At 44.0% G+C, this 18472-nt stretch overlaps 2 protein-coding genes and 1 non-coding gene across 3 annotated transcripts; 2 read left to right on the top strand and 1 right to left on the bottom strand.

Annotated features, from left to right (window-relative positions):
* The first annotated feature begins 192 nt into the window (after positions 1–192).
* On the top strand, positions 193–266 carry TRNAV-CAC (transfer RNA valine (anticodon CAC)). Its single transcript has one exon. It is a non-coding gene; the product is annotated as a tRNA-Val (tRNA).
* Positions 267–1319: 1053 nt separating this feature from the next.
* Positions 1320–6694, bottom strand: LOC4336279 (splicing factor U2AF-associated protein 2). Its single transcript, XM_015778137.3, has 13 exons — positions 6455–6694; positions 5640–5768; positions 5323–5546; positions 4736–4945; positions 4554–4646; positions 4406–4444; positions 4213–4302; positions 4027–4129; positions 3875–3955; positions 3338–3414; positions 3107–3187; positions 2087–2178; positions 1320–1807 (listed from the first exon to the last, which is right to left on the bottom strand). Exons 1-13 carry the CDS (start codon positions 6537–6539, stop codon positions 1681–1683), a joined length of 1431 nt encoding a protein of 476 aa, XP_015633623.1. The 5' UTR covers positions 6540–6694; the 3' UTR covers positions 1320–1680.
* Positions 6695–9725: 3031 nt separating this feature from the next.
* On the top strand, positions 9726–10665 carry LOC4336278 (uncharacterized). The gene has a single exon (XM_015778894.3). The coding sequence runs from the start codon at positions 9841–9843 to the stop codon at positions 10420–10422; it is 582 nt and encodes a 193-aa protein (XP_015634380.1). The 5' UTR covers positions 9726–9840; the 3' UTR covers positions 10423–10665.
* The last annotated feature ends 7807 nt before the right edge of the window (positions 10666–18472 follow it).

Genomic DNA, 18472 nt, shown 5'->3' with positions numbered 1-18472 from the left:
CACAAGTTTCAAATGTTCCATTGGTTTGCAGTACCAACCGATTAACCGAGTAATGTTTTAGAGGTCACAGTAACGTCTTCCATTAATAAAGTAGATAGAAAATATCACAAATGCAACACAAAAGTCTTAGAGGTCACAGTAACGTCTTTCATTAATAAAGTAGAAATAAAATATCACAAATGTGCCACAAAAGTCTGGGTGGTGTAGTTGGTTATCACGTTAGTCTCACACACTAAAGGTCCCCAGTTCGAACCTGGGCTCAGACATGCTTTCTATAATTTCAATTGTTCATAATTCGAACACATTTGCTTTTTATAATTTCAATTGTTCATAATTCGAATTTTTCTCTCCCTTTTTTCATATTTTTTTTAATTCCAAACAGTCATTTTCCACTTTTGTTTTTTCATCTTTTTTTTTTAATTTCAAACAGTCATTTTCCACTTTTGCTTTTTTATAATTTGAATTGTTTTTTTTTCACAATTTGAATTGTTCTCTCCCTTTTTTTTCCTTTTTACAATTTTATAATTTCAATTGTTCATAATTCGAATTTTTCTCTCCCTTTTTTTCATCTTTTTTAATTTCAAACAGTCATTTTCCACTTTTGCTTTTTATAATTTCAATTGTTTTTTTTTCACAATTTGAATTGTTCTCTCCCTTTTTTTTCTCCTTTTTACAATTGGAAACATTCATTTTTCACCTTTTCTTTTTTATAGTTTGAATAATTATTTTTATTTTTTTCACAATTTTGAATTGTTCACATTTTTTCTTTTTACAATTTGAAGACATTCATTTTCAACTTTTGGTTTTTATAATTTCAATCATTTTTGTTTTTATTTTCTTACAGTTTGAATTGTTCTCTCCTTTTTCTCTTTTTACAATTTGAAACATTCATTTTTCACCTTTCCATTTTAGAATTTGGATCAATTTTTTCACTATTTGAATTGTTCTCCCCTTTTTTATATAGTTTGGAACTTTCATTTTTCACCTTTTTTTAACAATTTGAATGCTTTTATCAGGAGCATGAAAACATATTTTTGTCCATTTTTTGTTCTCTCCCACAATTGCAATACTTTCATTTTTGTTCTCCCCCTTCTCTTTACGATTAGCTCTTCTTCATTTAAAACAATTTTGAACGCTTTATCAGGGTCATGAAACACGTGGTTTTAATACATTTTTGACATCAAAACATGGTTTCGCAGCAACAATAAAATTAACTTGTGGTCTACAGAGGCAATAGACTGGCCGATTAGGCCCAGGCGCCAAGTCCAAATGCAAATGGTAAGGCAATGCATTTTTCTACAGAATTTTCTGACAAGTGATTGATATCATCAGTGTGGATTTATGCATACCAAGGAGGATAGCAAGTTGCTACAAGCCTAGAAGTAGAAGTTAATATGTCAAAACGAACATGTTAATCAGGAAAAAAAAAGTTTAATCTATATAATGTACACGTACTGGTGGTGATAGAAGGTAAAACCCAGAAGCAGTTTTGATAAGATTAACATGGCAAATGGAAGATCCAACCTACGCAAAGAGCTAACTGTAAAACTTTGTACTCTCATGCTATCAGCTAGCATTAATGATCGCCAGTTGATCGACCATCAGCTACAGAGCAATATTAAACGCCAGTTGATCGACCATCAGCTGCAGAGTAATATTAATCGCCAGTTTATCGACGTGCTATGTGGACTCTTCTAACTCTTCTCCAAATCGATCAAGCCTTGACACCTCTGCATCATAATCACGGATCAGAGCATGGTTGATAGAACCGTCATCTTCACTCGCCTGGATTTGATTCCCACCAAACCTGCGAAGGAACAAATCAAGAACAATTGATAAAACGAATGATCCACAAATTCTAATTCTTCGATAGGTTGAAAAGCAAGCATGCACAATTCCAACACCCAAGAGTACTATCCTACTCAAAGCACTCACATTCAAACAAATAGTTTCTGTGAACATCTAAAATTGATATAACTGAGCATTTGGCAAACTCAAGGTTTATGCAGATTAAACACACTATTTTACTGGAACATCAACGCATCAGAAACCAAGGTGAGCTAACTGATATTATGTTGAAGCCTACCATCTTCCATTCATCTTCTCTATGCATTTGATACCATCTTTCCGGTCTTTGAATTTCACCAAAATAACACCCTCTGGATGATTTTCACAGACCTGCAAGCAGAAACATGTGCGTTGAACGTAAGTGGGATGGTTGAAAAGGACAAAAACAATTTCCTGGTGGTTAGGACCAGTTCACTGAGTTTATAGATAGTCAACAATAATATGAAAACTTAAAAGGAATATTAACAGGATCCAGTTTTAGAGCCAAGTTAAATTTGTGATAAACGGAAGGCCCAGCCAACCCAAATTTCTGGCTAAGTTCAACTCAACCTTTTGTGATGGAAGTCCTACCAGGCCTGGAATGGTAATAGTAGCCCCATAGAGCAATGATCTCGAGTTATTTAAGAACCATAAGAGTTATTACATATACATGTGTTGGGCATTCAATTTGTTCCCTAGTGTAAGCAAGGTACTCCCTCCGTCCCAAAATATAAGCATTTCTAGCTAATGTCCAGATTCGTAGCTAGAAATGCTTATATTTTGGGACGGAGAGAGTACCATATAAGGATGGCCCCATGAAATCCGACGCACCGGCCCATGGCAAGGTTGATCACCTTAGTTACTCAGCATGCCTCACTCATCAATTGAGTAACCTTTTCCCATCCTTATTTTTGTAAGGCCTTTTAATGGAGAGCATTTCTCATGCCAGCAGCAGCCTTTCTGTAGAATGCAGATGCAATTACCTCCTATGCATTTAGTCATAGTGTTGTACAGAGGCTAAACTCCAAAAGTGATATAGGAAACCATATCAGAAACTGCAGCTAGGAACTACTGCATTCCATGTTGCTCCTGTACACATCAGGACTAGATGAAAAAGGAAGCAGCTAAAAGGAAGTCTGGTAAGCATTTGGAGTGGAATTACAAGAGAGTTATACATGCATAATGGATCCAAAACATGCTACACACAAGCAGTTCCATTTTACACTCCAGCTCTTGTATGATGGCAAGACAAACAAAGAAAGGCGAAGTTAATGATTACCTTGACATTATCAACTGGACCAAGCTTCATGCATTCTTCTCTAACATCTGCCTCAAGCTCGGGAAGAAGAGTTTCATCGGCCTGAAATGATCAAGATTTTCTTCCTCAATCCAAATAAAACATAAGAAGTTGCTATGCATAATGAAATCCATGGGACTAATCAAACAATTAAGAAATTGTATCAGAAGGGCACACTTCTGGCATACGTCAAAGCATGCTTCAGTTACTTACTCGCAATTCAGCAGGAGTGAACATATGCCTCAAAATAACTGTAGTTGTAATCGTCACCTTCTTGTCATCATGTCCACCTAATAGCAGAAAAGTGTTACAATACAAAGAAATAAAACAAGTTATATCATTCAAAGCTCATGTTCGGCTGATGATAAAATATTTTCCTTGCATGACTACCAAAGCATGTGCTCATTATACAATGGCATAATGCTTAATCAACATCCTGAATACAAAAAACAGTTTATGGTGTTCTGTAACATAATGTTCTGTGTCTCTCTTCAGTATTCCTTCATAAAATGAAAAGATTAAAAAAAATGATGCAAGCAAGCAGTGGGGATATAACCTTCCATTAGCAAATTAGAATTGGTAATAGGCTTCCAAGGCTCAGACAATAAGTTCATAATGAAGCATGAAAAACATTTTGCATAGACTACGATAGGGCTGCATCTACATCGAATATTGACAACCAAAACCCATCACATAGTGTAATTTGCAGCACATCACAAATTCAAAATAACCATAAAAAATAGAACTTACCCCATCCTAGAATTTTATCCTCAACTTTCTTGGTTTTCCTTTTCTTTTGCTTATCTGTCTTCTTAGAAATGAAAACATCACCTGAAGCAGATTGACAGCATCAGTAACATCTTCTGCATAGCTTATCTGTTTCTGACAAATACTCTGCTTACCTTTCTGCTCAAATTTGGCCGGGCTAACAGACATTAGAGTCTTACCACCAGGGCGAAATGATGTCCCATCCAACAGTTGAATTGCTAGTGCTACAGAAGGCTCCTGAATAATAGAAAACCAAAGAACGCACATGATAACCGAGCATAACGAGAGCTTCTAATCAGATGAGCTTTACAAGGGACTACCTTGAGGTAGGTCACTAGCGCATCACCTTTCTTTCTGCCTGTTTCTCTGTCAGTATAGATTTTTACTCGGGGTTTTCTTGTCTCTGGGTCCTATGTCACCAAAAATTTAGATGTGAAATCATCAGAAGCGAAGAACAGTCTGCATCAGAATTCAAGGATAGAAGTTGCCTCTGCAACTCAAAAATAAATATACCTCCTTTATAATTCCACATTTGGAAAATACCTCCACAATCTGCAAAAGAAATTCACCATCAAAACCAGACACTATTTACATAATCATGAATGTGTTAAATAGGTCATTCAAAGCATACAAAGTGCTTTTAAAGATATAAGCAACTTACCTCCTCAGCTGTGACATCATCAGGCAAACCAGTAACGTAGACATGTGTGTTAACTTTGAGATCAAACCAACTATCTGGAGGTTTGTTAGCTTCCTACATATATAAAAAGAAAGTTAACAGTTTCAAAGAATTAGCTTATGGAAAACTAGTCAAGCACTTAGACAAAAATTACTTGTATATACCTTTTTATCGGCTGGCTTCTCAGAAGACTTCCGCTTCTTATCTGCTCTCTTTTCTACCTTTGTTGGTTCTTTGATTTCAATTTCGGCAGAAACATTGTTTTCTTCTAATGTGGTTGAACCAGCAATATCTGGTGCTTGGAAAACTTCTTCCTCATGTGCAAAAGTCATGTCTTCAACTTCATAGTTGTCATTTTTGCCTTCTAGGTCATCCTGCGAAAGAAACAGTAGAAATCATATTAACTTTCAAATGTTGATGACACAAGAAATTAGATTAACTTATAAATACTTGTAAGCGAGATTATTAAACAGGACGAAGAAGGGAAAGCATTTATATCCTGAAAGGAAGCACACTCCTCCTGCAATATGGATTCTTTTTAAAAATTATCTACGCTATAGCACAAGCATTGACAGTATTAACACTAGAAGCAACCAAGAAGAAACAAATGTGACTCCCTGATGAACCACAATTTACAGTATTAATTAGAACAAAACACAATATCTAATTAATATCTCAGGCAAAATCAGAACTACCAAAAACAAAAGTCATGAGTAAATGAACCTAAGAACAGGAGGTTGGAAGCACTCACTTGAGGAACCCATGCCCTCAGGACACGATCCCACTTGTAAACAGTACCATCATCATCAGTAAATTCGTCCTCGCCATCTGGTGGGGTTGCTGGCCGGTCATCAGGATCATCGGCCCCATGTTCTTGGTTTATGTCGTTATCTGCAGCCTTGTCTGTCGAGGCTTCCACCTCTGCCTCAGCTTCTATAACCTCCTTTTGAAATTTATCGAAATCATCTTCAATTCCTGGGGCATCAGAAAGATTAAAGAAAATGTCAGGAGATCACGTGAAGTGTATTCTGTATTATTTCCTTAAAACAGAAGGTAGAAATCAGTAACCTTCATCAGGTTGATCCTTTTTTGTGACCACCGCAAGTAGGTCAGGAATCGACGACAATGGCATCCATTCACTCCTCCCTTCTGCCCAGAGCATTGAGCTCTCACTGATGTACCCATTAGCAAAATGTTCTGCAGATGGAGCAAAATTCCACATGTACAGATCACAACAAAGATAGGAAATGAAACATTATTCCAGATTAATCAAGGTCATCTTCAGAAGGAAAAACAAGAGTAAGAGGTTAACTGCGACAATATATTGCCACACAAACATGAACAATTTATTGCATGACCTTAACCCTAGCTCCAACAATCTGCCTCAACGAACAGCTCCTCCGATATGCACCTACTGCCTCTGCCCAGCTTCCGAGTAAAAAACTATACGGAATAGTGGTGACCACGCAACCGACAGAAAAAACAACTAACTGGTTTTCCCGTGATATGACAAACACACACCACATATCACCTCAAATATCAGACTCGATACTGTTGATCAGCTACTAACAACATTACACCCAAATCCATGGGAACATCCATTCACAGCTCAAAACGGTAAACCACCATCTCATTGTAACACGCCCCAATCCAACAGTACCCGAAGCTAGGATTCGCCTCGCCTTACTACATGTTCAACATCATGACTAATAGTCGATAATACACACAGCGAACGCCAGACAAGGGCTAGGGGGGCCTTGCAGATTGGAGCAAAGGCTCCGAAAGTTTCTAGAGATTCTACGAGAAGGTGGGGGCACGCCCCCATTCGCACTAGTCGATAGGGCGGAAAAGGGTGGGTGTCCAGGGGAGGAAGAGGAGGATACCTCGCAGCTCGGAGAGCGCGTAGGGGCCGACGTGCTCCTGGTTCGGGCCGAGCACGTACCAGCCCACCTCGCCGCCGCCCTCCATGGATCCCCCCACGCGGGAGAATGGGGCTGGGCGGAGGGAGTCCTGCTTCGTCGGCGCCGCCGCTCACCGGCGCGAGGTTGTGTACGACGCGGCGGCCGGAGAGGCGGAAGAGGGGGAATTTGGGGGCGCGGTTTGGAGGCTGGGGTTTCCAGAATGATCCGAGACCAGGGTCGGTTTTGCGGCTTCTGCCCTCCGAGGGAAAGCCGCTGTCCGTCCGATGAAGAGTTCACGGTCGAGATCGGTTCGATCTTGCATATCTGAAGCGATTGAACCCTTCCTGGCAGCAGTTTTACTTAAACTTTGCTGACTTTTTACATATTTCTTCTTAATGTTAATTTACATGATTTATTTTGTGAAAAAATGTTTTAGAGTTGCGGACCTAAGATTGGGCCAGGCGTTAGGGCAGCCCCACTGCTTAATAGGCCAACAAGAGAATTGCATGATGAAATATATGGATAAAGTTCACTCGACGTCCCTTACTATGGGTTGAGTTTCACTTGCATCCCTCCGTAAAACCGGGTATAATAGTATATCCCAACTTTTAAAACCAGTATAAATCGAGAGCCTCGGCAATATTACCAGCAGTTTTGGGCTTTTGGTTGACGTAGCGCTTATGTGGCACTAAATTAGAAAGAAAATACGGTGGCCCCACATGTTAGTGAAACATTTCATCACTTCCTCCTTCTATGCCCTTCTCCGAATGAGGAGTCAGCGTCTCAGTGATGGTGGATCCTGGCAAGCTCAATCTCGACAACCTGTTTGTGGGAGGTGGCAACGATAGTGGGTGGTTGTAGAGGAGGGGGCTCCGTTGGTCCTTGGTGGTGAAGGAGGAGAGGACGAAGGCGAAGAAGAGGGACATAATAGAGGGAGGCGAGGGAGCAGGCAGGAGCTCGAACGCCCCAGTCTCTCCGCGGAAGGCAGCAACGGCGGTGGGCGCCTGCGAAGGATGGGGCCATGGCTATCCACTGCGGCGAAGAAGGAGAGGACAAAGGCGAGGGAGAGGGCAATTTGTGCCGCGTTGTTGTCGAGTTCGAACTACGCCACCTCGTCGTTGAGGTCGACTAGCATCGCTAGATTCAGGCGAGCAAACATCCTTGCCAAGGTTGATGCTCCAACGTCTCCCCTCAAATCCCTCCTCTCATATTCAAATAAGGGTGCATGGCTTGGCGGTGCTACTCCTCCGACAACCATAGCCATCAAAGTCGAAACCCAACAAGAGTGACGATGTTTGCACCACCAATGAACCAAATTTACATTGGTTTTGGTAGTTAGGGGATGCTCTACACCCGGTTTGCGGTTTAGGGATGCGAATGAAACTAAACCATAGTTAAGGGATCGAAAGTGAATTGCATATATCTACATGGGCTTTGACAGTTGACACCCAGGCCGTAGGCCACAGCTAAACCTACATGCTTTCATTTGATAAGACGCAAGAAGCTTTTTGTTTACTAAGGGTGTGTTTAGTTCACGCCAAAATTGGAAGTTTGGTTGAAATTGGAACGATGTAATAGAAAAGTTGGAAGTTTATGTGTGTAGGAAAATTTTGATGTAATGGAAAAGTTGGGAGTTTGAAAAAAAAAGTTTGGAACTAAACCAGGCCTAAACCTATGTGCAGTCAACGGTTAAAGCGTTAAAAATTTCTTGAAACCGACCATACAAAGCAATCGACTTGATAATTGAGATATTTTCATATCTGAGACGATAGTTCTGAAATATTTTAGTTGGTAGATAAATCTCATTGACAGCAGAGTAGAGGTGCCAATTGGAAAGTTGATATACTAGCTACAAAGATTTTTGACAAGGTAGCAACTCCTATACGTCGAAGTCCCTATACTGAAAGGTTGCTACTTACAACTTGTTTGGTTTTTCACACGACACTTTGCTTTCTATGTATGAATATAACTATCAAAAACTTTTCATATTTGTTGTAGCTGCGGCATAACTTGCTTCCTTAACAATATGAATTGTGTATTGTACAATTATAACATCATTTAATGTGGAGAACTTATAAGACCATGCAGGCTTCTTATAACCATAAAGGAGCTCAGAGAATTACGAAATCATTCATAAGAAAGAGGAAAAAAAAAGAAAGCTGAACTGTAAATTATTCTCTTTACTCCGAATTAGTGAGATTAGCCCATGGTCTGAATGAAACCGTCTTCTAAGTCGTACACCCTCCACTCCGCATGATAAGAAACTATAGTTTTGTATTAAATCAAATTTCTTTAATTTTGGTTAAATTTATAGAAAAACAATTAACATCTATAAAACCAAACAAATACACTATCCATATTCCTTGGTAGATACTGATGTATTTTCTATAAACTTAATTCATGTTAGAAAAGATTGACTTAAGAAAAAATTAAAGCATTTTATAATATGTAACAGAGTATTATGAAACATATATAGGGAGTAGAATTGATAGTGGATAATATTGTAATCAAGGAAAGAAAAAACAGCGAACTGATGCATGCCATATTATTGCTTGGCATAGAAATATCTTCATCTCAGTTCGTTGTTTTTTTTATTATTCTTGGAATCTCCTCTTCGAGTATCATCATTGAAGTATTTAAATCTGCCCACTAGACATGCCCTTGAATAGGCCGCCATTCAGAGGAAAAGCACGGGCTCAAATTATTGCCCCGTTTCTAAAAATCAAAATGCCCGTTCACTTTGTTTTTTTGCGGGGAGGAAAAAAATGCACACTCTCTAGTCACTTTGCTATCAAGAAACGAAAAAACTCGTGCACTTCCGCCGTAAGCTCAAAGTCACTCGTACCATGCCATGACTTTCACGAGACCCTTTTTTATATTCACGAGATTTTTAAATGGCATTTCACAGGCAACATTTAAATTTCCGCATAATCCGGGAAGTACGAGGAACCAGATGAGCAGAGCCGTGAAAAAAACCGAAAAGCTAGCAAGTAGCAACGGGAAGATGCTTCCAGCTTTGTTACCGACAAGTGGGCCCCACGAGAAGATGGGCCCATCCAGCCTGGCTTCGTCCGCAACGGCCGGCTCGTCCCCCCCCCCCCCCCTCTCTCTCTCTCCCCGCGCGCGCTTTTCCAACTAGCCGTTGGTGCTCCGCCCCGCGCCTTCGTCGTCTCCCTCCCTCCCGTTCCTCCTCAACCTCGAACGGTCGGATTCCTCCGCGCATTTAAAGCTTCACCGCCTCCTCCACCGCTCCACACTTCACTCCCCACTACGATCTCCTCTCCTCGTCGCAATCCACGCACGCACAAGCGCCTCCGCCTCCTCACCTCCTCGGTCGCAGTCAGCAGCAGCATCAGCAGCAGAAGCAGATGGGTGGCCTCTCCGTAATCGCGCCGCCGGCGGGCGACTCGGCGTCCCCGGCGCACCGCCGCGCGCGCCGCGCGTTCCTGGTGTCGAACTACATGATCCTCGGCGCGGCGTCCGGGTGCGGCTTCCTCACGCTCTCGCTCCGCCTCGTGCCCTCCGTCGACGGCTTCCTCCTCATCCTCCTCCACGCGATCACCGTCGCCGCCGCCGTCGCCGGGTGCGCCGTCATCGCGGCGCCCGACCCGCCGAGGGGGCGGGTCTACACCACCCACATGGCAGGGACCGTCTTCGTCTCCATCCTCCAGGGCGCCGCCGCCGTGCTCACCTTCTCCCGCACCTCGGACTTCCTCGCCGACGGCCTCAAGTCCTACGTCCGCGAGGAGGACGGCGCCGTCATCCTGAGGATGATCGGCGGGCTCGGCGTGGCCATCTTCTGCCTCGAGTGGATCGCGCTCGCCCTCGCCTTCGTGCTGAGGTACTACGCCTACGTCGACAGGGAGTGCGGCGGCAACCCGCTGCGCCGCAGCGCCAAGGTCGGCGGCGAGGACGGCGCCGGCACCTGGCCATGGCCTTTTCAGGTGTGATCCATCCAAGAATGGACTTCTGCGAGACAAGTAGCGGGTGTTTGAGAAGGAAGAAGAACTGAGAACTGTGAGTTCTTGGAAGAAAAAAAAATAGTGGTACTGTTTGATGCATTACTGCATCTTGGGATGGGATATTATTCGTTCATTGGGTTAGATCTGTATTACTGTTATATGATGATTATGTTGTAATGCAGCTGTTGTGCATCTATGTTATGTGAAATTACAGTTCATCGATCCCCTTCATGATCTAGAATCGAGACTCGGATATTAGTGCTGAACAAAATCTGCTGTCCTTGTCATCACTCATCAGTTATCACTTGTCAGTAGCGTGTTTGAGACTAACTTTCTGAGATTCACACTGTATGCATTCTGTGGATACATGTATGATCCCTGAAGTGATCATTCACTGCTGCTTTATTTTTCTTGCGGGTTTGTTCAGATTTTGTGACCATAAACAGGCAGGTTTTGGTACACAAATCCTCCCCATCTCCCACAACAAATTGGGGGATTGCAATGGTGATTTCAGAGTTCTTAATTAGATTTGTAGATGTGAATGAAGTCTTCTCCAATAAATATCAGAAAATAACTTTTAACGATAAAATGTCTCTTCACCCTAAACAGAAACAGAATTCGCTCCCAACCTCCTGATCCCTTTCCTCGCATGAGTATTGGGAGCGTTCCCCTATAGTGAAGAGCAAAAATGATTAGAAGTCATATTGGGTATCTGTTGATGATGCTGATCCAAAAATTAGACTCACAATAATCTTGAATTATGGCCATCCAATGAGAACTGTAATAGAAAAGCACCCATTCTCCAAATCTGACATAGCTTTTCTTGAGATTGTTATTTCTGCTGGTGGCAGATGCAACGGCTGGAATAATAAAATCCGTTAGGAGTTTGTTATGCATGCACGAGAGATGTGGCGAGCTGCAGATGGTGGCGACCGCGATAGGCGTGCGTTGTGGGCGTGAGTTTTGCGCGGCTTGCGTAGCGTTGAGTCCAGGAGTTCCGGATCGTGGGATGACACGATTTAGGCCTAGGATTCTCTTTCTGTTTTAGAGTATAAGTAGATTTCCATTTTGTACAATTCAGTTGAATGAGAAAACCCCCAGAAAATCGCCCACAAAGCTATCGCGTTTCGTTGTTTCTCTAGAACTCTCCATTTCTTGTTCTCTGTTCTTCTCGTTTCCTTGCCGGATTTAACACAGTGCGCGCACAAGGTGTTCCACATTGGTTCTTGGCCAACAGCTTTGGGTCTAGACAGGGAAATTTTAGGGGCAGGTTTAGATATCTACAGGCTTGTTTTAGACTAAAATCCCAAAAATTGATTTCAAGAACCTGTAATGGTATCTCTTGCCTCTTCGTGATGCTCTAAAGGCCCTAGTTAAGCAAACTAAAAGGAGAATCGGTCACGAGTTCATGTGACATCTTGAACCACCCATCAACACCCAGCACAATGGGTCAAATGACTGAGCTATCTCGATTGCCAATTTGACATTCGGCAAATCCGGGCAGAGGCAGACCTCAAATTCCCCTGCAGCCACGGCAAGTCGGCAACCACTCTGTCCTACTCACTGTCACTGTTTGGAATAACTCACTGTCCTGTGCACACTCTACCATACTTCCTCTGTCCCAAAAAAAAAAGCAAACCCTGAGTTTCCGTGCCAACGTTTGACTGTCCGTCTTATATGATTTTTTTTATAATTAGTATTTTTATTGCTGTTATATGATAAAACATGATTAATATTTTATGCGTGACTTATCTTTTTAATTTTTTTAAATAAAACGGATGGTCAAACGTTGGATACGGAAACCAGGGTTTGTCTTTTTTTAAGAACGGAGGGAGTAAACAAGAGAGGCAAATTCGCTAAAACTTTCCTTGTTTGACAAACCGTGCTAGCACTATCGTTAAACTTGCCGCGAAAACCGTCGATAAAAGATGCTCTGGTCACCGTGGACTAGCGCATCCGCCCGCGAGAATTTACGTCTTGGATTACGTGCGCTGCATGGCACCAAATCGCGCGATGGGGTCTCTCTCGCTTGATTAAAATTTAAAACACCACCAAGTTTCGGCCGAGCCGGCGTCCGTGACCACGACTGGGCTCCGTGGAGTCGGACTAGTAAACGGCGTGGCCCGCCGCTCGCGCGCGTGCGATTGACACGCTCACCTCGCTCCCGCACCTCGTCACACCAACCGACCGGTGTGTGTCGCTAGCTCGCTCCATGATTGGGGAATCGGTTCGCTGAGAAACGGCCGTGGCAACGGCGGGATAGGATCATAGGAAATATAGGATAGGATGTGACCAAGCACATGGTCAGCGTCAGCGTCCGGCGCGACATCAGCAGATGAATAAACGCCATCTCCGTCCAGAGAGTGGCCGGTCACTCCCATATGGACTAGAGGACTACTCCCTCGGTTCCAAAAAAAAACAAAAGCAAACCCTGAGTTTCCGTGTCCAACTTTGACTGTCCGTCTTATATAAATTTTTTTTATAATTTATATTTTCATTGTTGTTAGATGATAAAACATGATTAATATTTTATGCGTGACTTGTCTTTTTATTTTTTTTCATAATTTTTTCAAATAAGACGAACAGTCAAACGTTGGGCACGGAAACCAGGATTTGTCTTTTTTTTTTGGGACGGATGGAGTACGGAGTAGGAGTAGTTATTTGTAATGCGTGTGTATAAGATAGTGATCTCCACTTGGTGATAAAACTATGATCTGCGGTGGTTAGCAAGTACTTTACTAAGTAATTTAACTTCGAGCATGCATGACACGCCGAAACCGCTGGTGTGTAAATAAAAAGGAATCGCTGAAATGGTTCTTGAATCACATGTTTTTTTTAAGTATCTGTGGAATTTACTCGATCAACGCCAACAGCGACGCCTCATCCTCTTTCTTCGGGAGTTCCATGAACTTTATCGGCAACTAGCTAGATACGTTGGCATTGAGAGCGAAGCTCACGAGGATGAGTGAGTTTAGAGAAAGATCAGAGTGATTCAAAGGCCTAATGATAAGTGACAGTTATGGGAGGGTGGCACATGGTGGTGATGGCGTCGTCTGAACTGCGGAGGCGAGAAAGGTGATGGAGCCCGGTAATGGGTGGAGGAACAAGATCGTGGCGGAAGATGATAGTAGGCACGTAACACGTTATAATTGGATTTAACCGCGGGAGGATAAGACGAGGATCGGACATCGGAGGATGAAATGAGAGCGCAATGGCAACAAAAGGCAAAAAGGTGGTGGATGCCTAGATGGCTAGCGGAAGAACAAAGTGGTGAGATAGAAAGGTGTTGAAAGAGAGGGTTACAGGCCGAACTATGGCTAGCTAGGCCGGCATGACCGAATGTCGAACGAACTAGGGGCAGCGGTGATAAAAATGGTGGGAAATAAGTCTTCAAATAATTATCGTTACCCTTTTCTTCCCGCGGAAACGAGACGGAAACAATAACATTGGAAAATATCAATAACGGGATCATCACAATAAAGACAGAAACAATGTATCACAATGGCAAGTTACTGTCATGCTTTACTTGAAGACTTCGTAATGAAATTATAGCTTCAACATTGACATCACACTGATAATTAACACACAAGGGTCATGAATAAGTTTTTTCTTATTCTGGCAAGTTGTGGGTAATATACAAAATAATTTCTTTATTTAGGAAAGTTCTAATGAAAATGAGATATGCCGTTAAAACGGTGAGAAAAAAAAGCTAACTATCGTTTCCTTTTCATTACCAGATAATATGAAATCAAAATAAACAGCTGGTACAAAACTAAAACGATAGCCAGTACTATCCAAAAATTCCATACTGTCTCCACACCTACGTATAAAGGCCCACGGGTACGAAGAAAAGTGTTTGGTGGCGGTGTCAGGTTGTGAGTTACAGTCTGTGCGTACCGATTTATCGTAATATATTTTCTTCATTTTAAAATATAAATGATTTTGATTAGACATGTGTCTCGTCTAATCAAAATACCTAATATTTTAAGATGATGGAGTTGTCACTTAGAACCGAATACAACACTATATAGTACAATGTATCATACATGTCTTCTATGTAGATTTTTTAGTCCAAAAAATAAGAACCTAAGACCAAGACCGTATCATAACCCTATTAAGGTTTGTAGTACTACAAAATATCACCATTATTACGGCGCTATCGTTTCGTTTATTTGGAGAATAAGCCAAACATCATATTTGCAAACGAAAAGTAATTTATGAATAAAACTTTTATATGTGTGTTCTTAGCGATCTAAAAGCAAAGGTTAAAAAATGAACTTCGATGAAAAAAAACTTAAAATTACCTTCAAATTTAATCAAATTTTTGGCTGATAAATATAAGCGAAAAGATAAGCATAACCTGGTAGATCCTTATGAAGTTGATTGCTTGTGATTGCTGCTGCAGCGTTGCAGCTATGCTGCAGCAGCAGCAACCAACAAGCCGTTGTTCTCTGCAGCAGTGTGCACATTCAAAACATAATAGTTGTTGTAGTCTTGTAGGATTTTGGGTTGCAGCCGATCGGCTGGGCTAGACAGCTGCAGCCCAAAACGCTGTACCCAGTTGAACCGATCAGCCCGTATATTCTACCAGGTTTGTAGAAGGAGTAAAGAGAGATGGGCCATTGGATCTTTGTCCGGAATGAAGGGGGTAAAATGGTGCGACCCCGTGAAAATTCCATCATGTAAGGCCATCCACACTGTGCGTGCGTAGCGTTCGGCCAACCCGAGATTATCTCCAGCTCGGCTTGGAGCGTGACCCAACGAGGTTCGCGTAGCCAAAATTGACCACGCGTTCTTCGTCATAAAAGATGCCGAGCGATGCGGGAAAGAACAATGCGACCGCGCCGCTATGGGGGTTGTGGCCTCACGCTTGGTGGCCTCGTGCGACGCCGGAGAGAGCTGTATCGTGCTGGAGAAGGAACCTCCTCGTCGGAGAGAGCTGCTACCGTGCTGGAGAGGGAACCTCGTCGGTGCCCCTGCTTGTCGTTCTCTCCGCGCCGCTAAGCTCGTCTCTCCGATCTGCGACGGAGAGGGACGTCACGCCAGCACCGGTAGAGAGAAGGGCGAGGCCGCCGCGGGCTGTCACACCCCAATTTGGCACCGCCGTACAACGGCACCTGACAGGAGCGTGTCATAGAAAAAAACGGCGCGAACCGCTTCCTACGAAACCGCGATCTCGGTACCAATCCCAGGACATAGCGCTGGTACCCACGGTGACAAATATGAATCATTGCAATCCTTAAAATAAATAGAGGACTTATTTACCTTAACTTAGGTTGCAGCTCAGAACAGCCCGAGAATGCAACCGACGACACGGACGAGGAAACACCACCAACAGCAGCAGCAGCGGAACCAACAAACTAACACCCAACACCACAGGTGACAGCTAGGAACCAGGACGAAACCCTAATCTTCACTTCACTTCATCTTCACTTCAAGGCGGAGGAATTATATATATTTATATAGAGCAAGAATGAGTACTTTCGTACTTAGCAAGTCACGGGAACTTAGGTGTTTAATGCAAGCTTGGAAGAGAGGCAAGATTGTTTTGCAAATCCTTTGTTTGAAATCATTTTTGAAATCACTAAGTGATTTATTTCTTTTTAAGTTTGGGTTGAAAAGGTGACTTGCGTCTCGATTCGACTTAAGAGATGCTTTTCAACAACTCAAATGGTAATGTACCGACCCCCGGGGTCAGATCATTACTTATCGGCTCCCAGAGCCATTTCACTTGATTAGGCGGCTCTCAGAGCCTTTTTCATTTTCTCGGACTCCCAGAGTCCAGCTGCCCAGCAGCATAACAATCTGTTTCCACTCGGGAAGCCTAATTTATGATGCCCGTAGACATCCCGAATCACACAGATTCGTTTCTGACCACTCAGGTCATCCATCTGCCACGTAGGCTGATTCTAGTTACGATTCCCAAACCACAACAACTTTTCACAAAGCACACGCAAACAAATCTACGCAACGGGAACCACCTCACATCCGCCCATGACCGTGGGCACGGCTGTTCGAACAGTTAGTTAACCTCTACAGAGGGGTACACTTTACCCACAAGACACGAACTTACTCCAGACACTGGCCGGTGTCAGAGGTTCGCGACAAAGCCTTTCCCAAGCCGACCCAGGGTTACCTCATGCCACATAGAAGGATCAAATCCTCACGTAAGTATAGGCCATTTTAGGCATTCACAAATCAATTCCAACCACCTTGATCGGTAAGTGAGCAAACTTCTTGTCCTTGCCTTACCAGGAACCTGGTTTGTCCGACCCCGCCCCGGTGTTCCCAACTATTGGCATGCGAGGTTTCCCTGAACCGACTAGTTACTTAGCCAGGGTGTCCCATTCCACCTTGTGGTTGCACTTTGATTATGCTCGATGAGTTTCCCACAGGAATCGGTCCTTATATGCGAATACGGGACAACGCCATGTAGGCACGGCTCCCGCATCGCGAGTTTTCGCAATTCATTTTATTTTCAAACACACCGACACCACATGTCGGGTTTTCAAGGCTTCACAAACCCATTTTCCAAGTTTTCGACAATCAACGGTGTATGTGGGATATTTGGTATGCGCGCTCAAAGAGCACGGATACCGAAGTACCACAAGGGTGGAGCGATAAGGAATCAGGGTAGTACAGCCTACAGGAATTAGTGCAACTACTGGGTAGGTCCGTCGGTTTGGCACGCAAACCGAGGCCAAGCAAGTTAAGTGTGTGATTCTAATAATGAAAGTTGCAAACAAAATAATAATGATTTTCTAATTATAGGAGCAATTGATCAAAGTGTGACTTGCCTTGCTCAAGGTCTTCACGAAGCTTCACGAATCTTCGAGAAAACCCGCGATTGACGGAAATCCGGTAACCGCAACTATACGCAAACAATTAAAAACCTACACAAGACCCAAAATAAAGATCCTATTTAGACTAAATAATAGTGCCATTAGATATATCTCAATTTTACGGAATTACTGGATATGGAACGGAGTCAATCGGATGAACGGTTGAGAAGATATGGATTTTCTAAGGATTAAGGAATTTCTATCTAAAGGAAAAAAGGATTTAATAATTTATTAAACCCTTTTTGAAATTGGAGGAGGGAGAGATATCAGACTTCCTCGGGGCGGCTAGGGCGCGGCCCGAGGGGTTTATATGGCTCGGCCGGCTATTGGGCCGGGCGCGGCCATGGTGAGGCGGCCCATTAGGGCGCGCGGAAGAGAGAGGGGGCGGTCCGTTGGACCGAGTGCACCTCGCAGGGTCCCGGGTGGGGGCCGCTTGTCGGTGACGCGGCTCACGGAGGGATGGGCGCACGCAAGGCGGCGCGAGGGTTTGGCGGACGCGGCTCACGGCTTGAGCACCGGGTGGACCAAGAGATGGCGGGCCCACGCGCAGCCGCTAGGGCTCTCCGTGGACCAGGCGCACGAAAGATGGGACGGAGGGAGGCGGCTGACCGGTCTTTTGACCCGGTTGCGGCCGAGCTGGCGCCGACGTGGCGCCTTCGTGGTTGCCACGCGGGCTGGTGGGAGGAAGAAGAAGGAGGCCGGCCAAGATGGACGGTGAGCGGCGGAGGTCTCACCGGAGCACGGCGCGACGGTCTTCGGCCAAGGGAGAGCACACCGGAGTGAAGAGGGGCACGATAGGAGGCGAGCCAGTGGCTTGGATTCGCCGGAGGAAGATCGACGGTGGCGGATTGCTACGGCGGCGGCCGGCGGCGAGCAAAAGGGGAAAATCCACCGGAGCAATGGGAGTTCGATTCAGCGGAGTGGGAGCATATCTAGGACTCAGGGGACTCGTTTCTGGCGTTGGATGGGGTGGAAGAGCACCGAGGAGGGCCGACGAGGAGCGGCGGCCTCCGGGAGTGGGCGGCAACGGCGGCGAGCCTACAGCGAGCGGCGGCGAGGCTTGGGGCGGCGCCAGCTTGCTACAGGGGCACTACTCAAGCTACTACCCAAATCTAAGGAGGGAGGTGGAGCGAGGGAGGAAAACGGGGAGATGCACTACCGTGCTGTGGCGGGCGCAGGACGGTAACCGATGGCGC

This window comes from Oryza sativa, chromosome 4, assembly GCF_034140825.1.
Source record: "Oryza sativa Japonica Group chromosome 4, ASM3414082v1".
Taxonomy (NCBI): Eukaryota; Viridiplantae; Streptophyta; class Magnoliopsida; order Poales; family Poaceae; genus Oryza; species Oryza sativa.
This window is presented reverse-complemented; position numbering and strand designations above follow the sequence as displayed.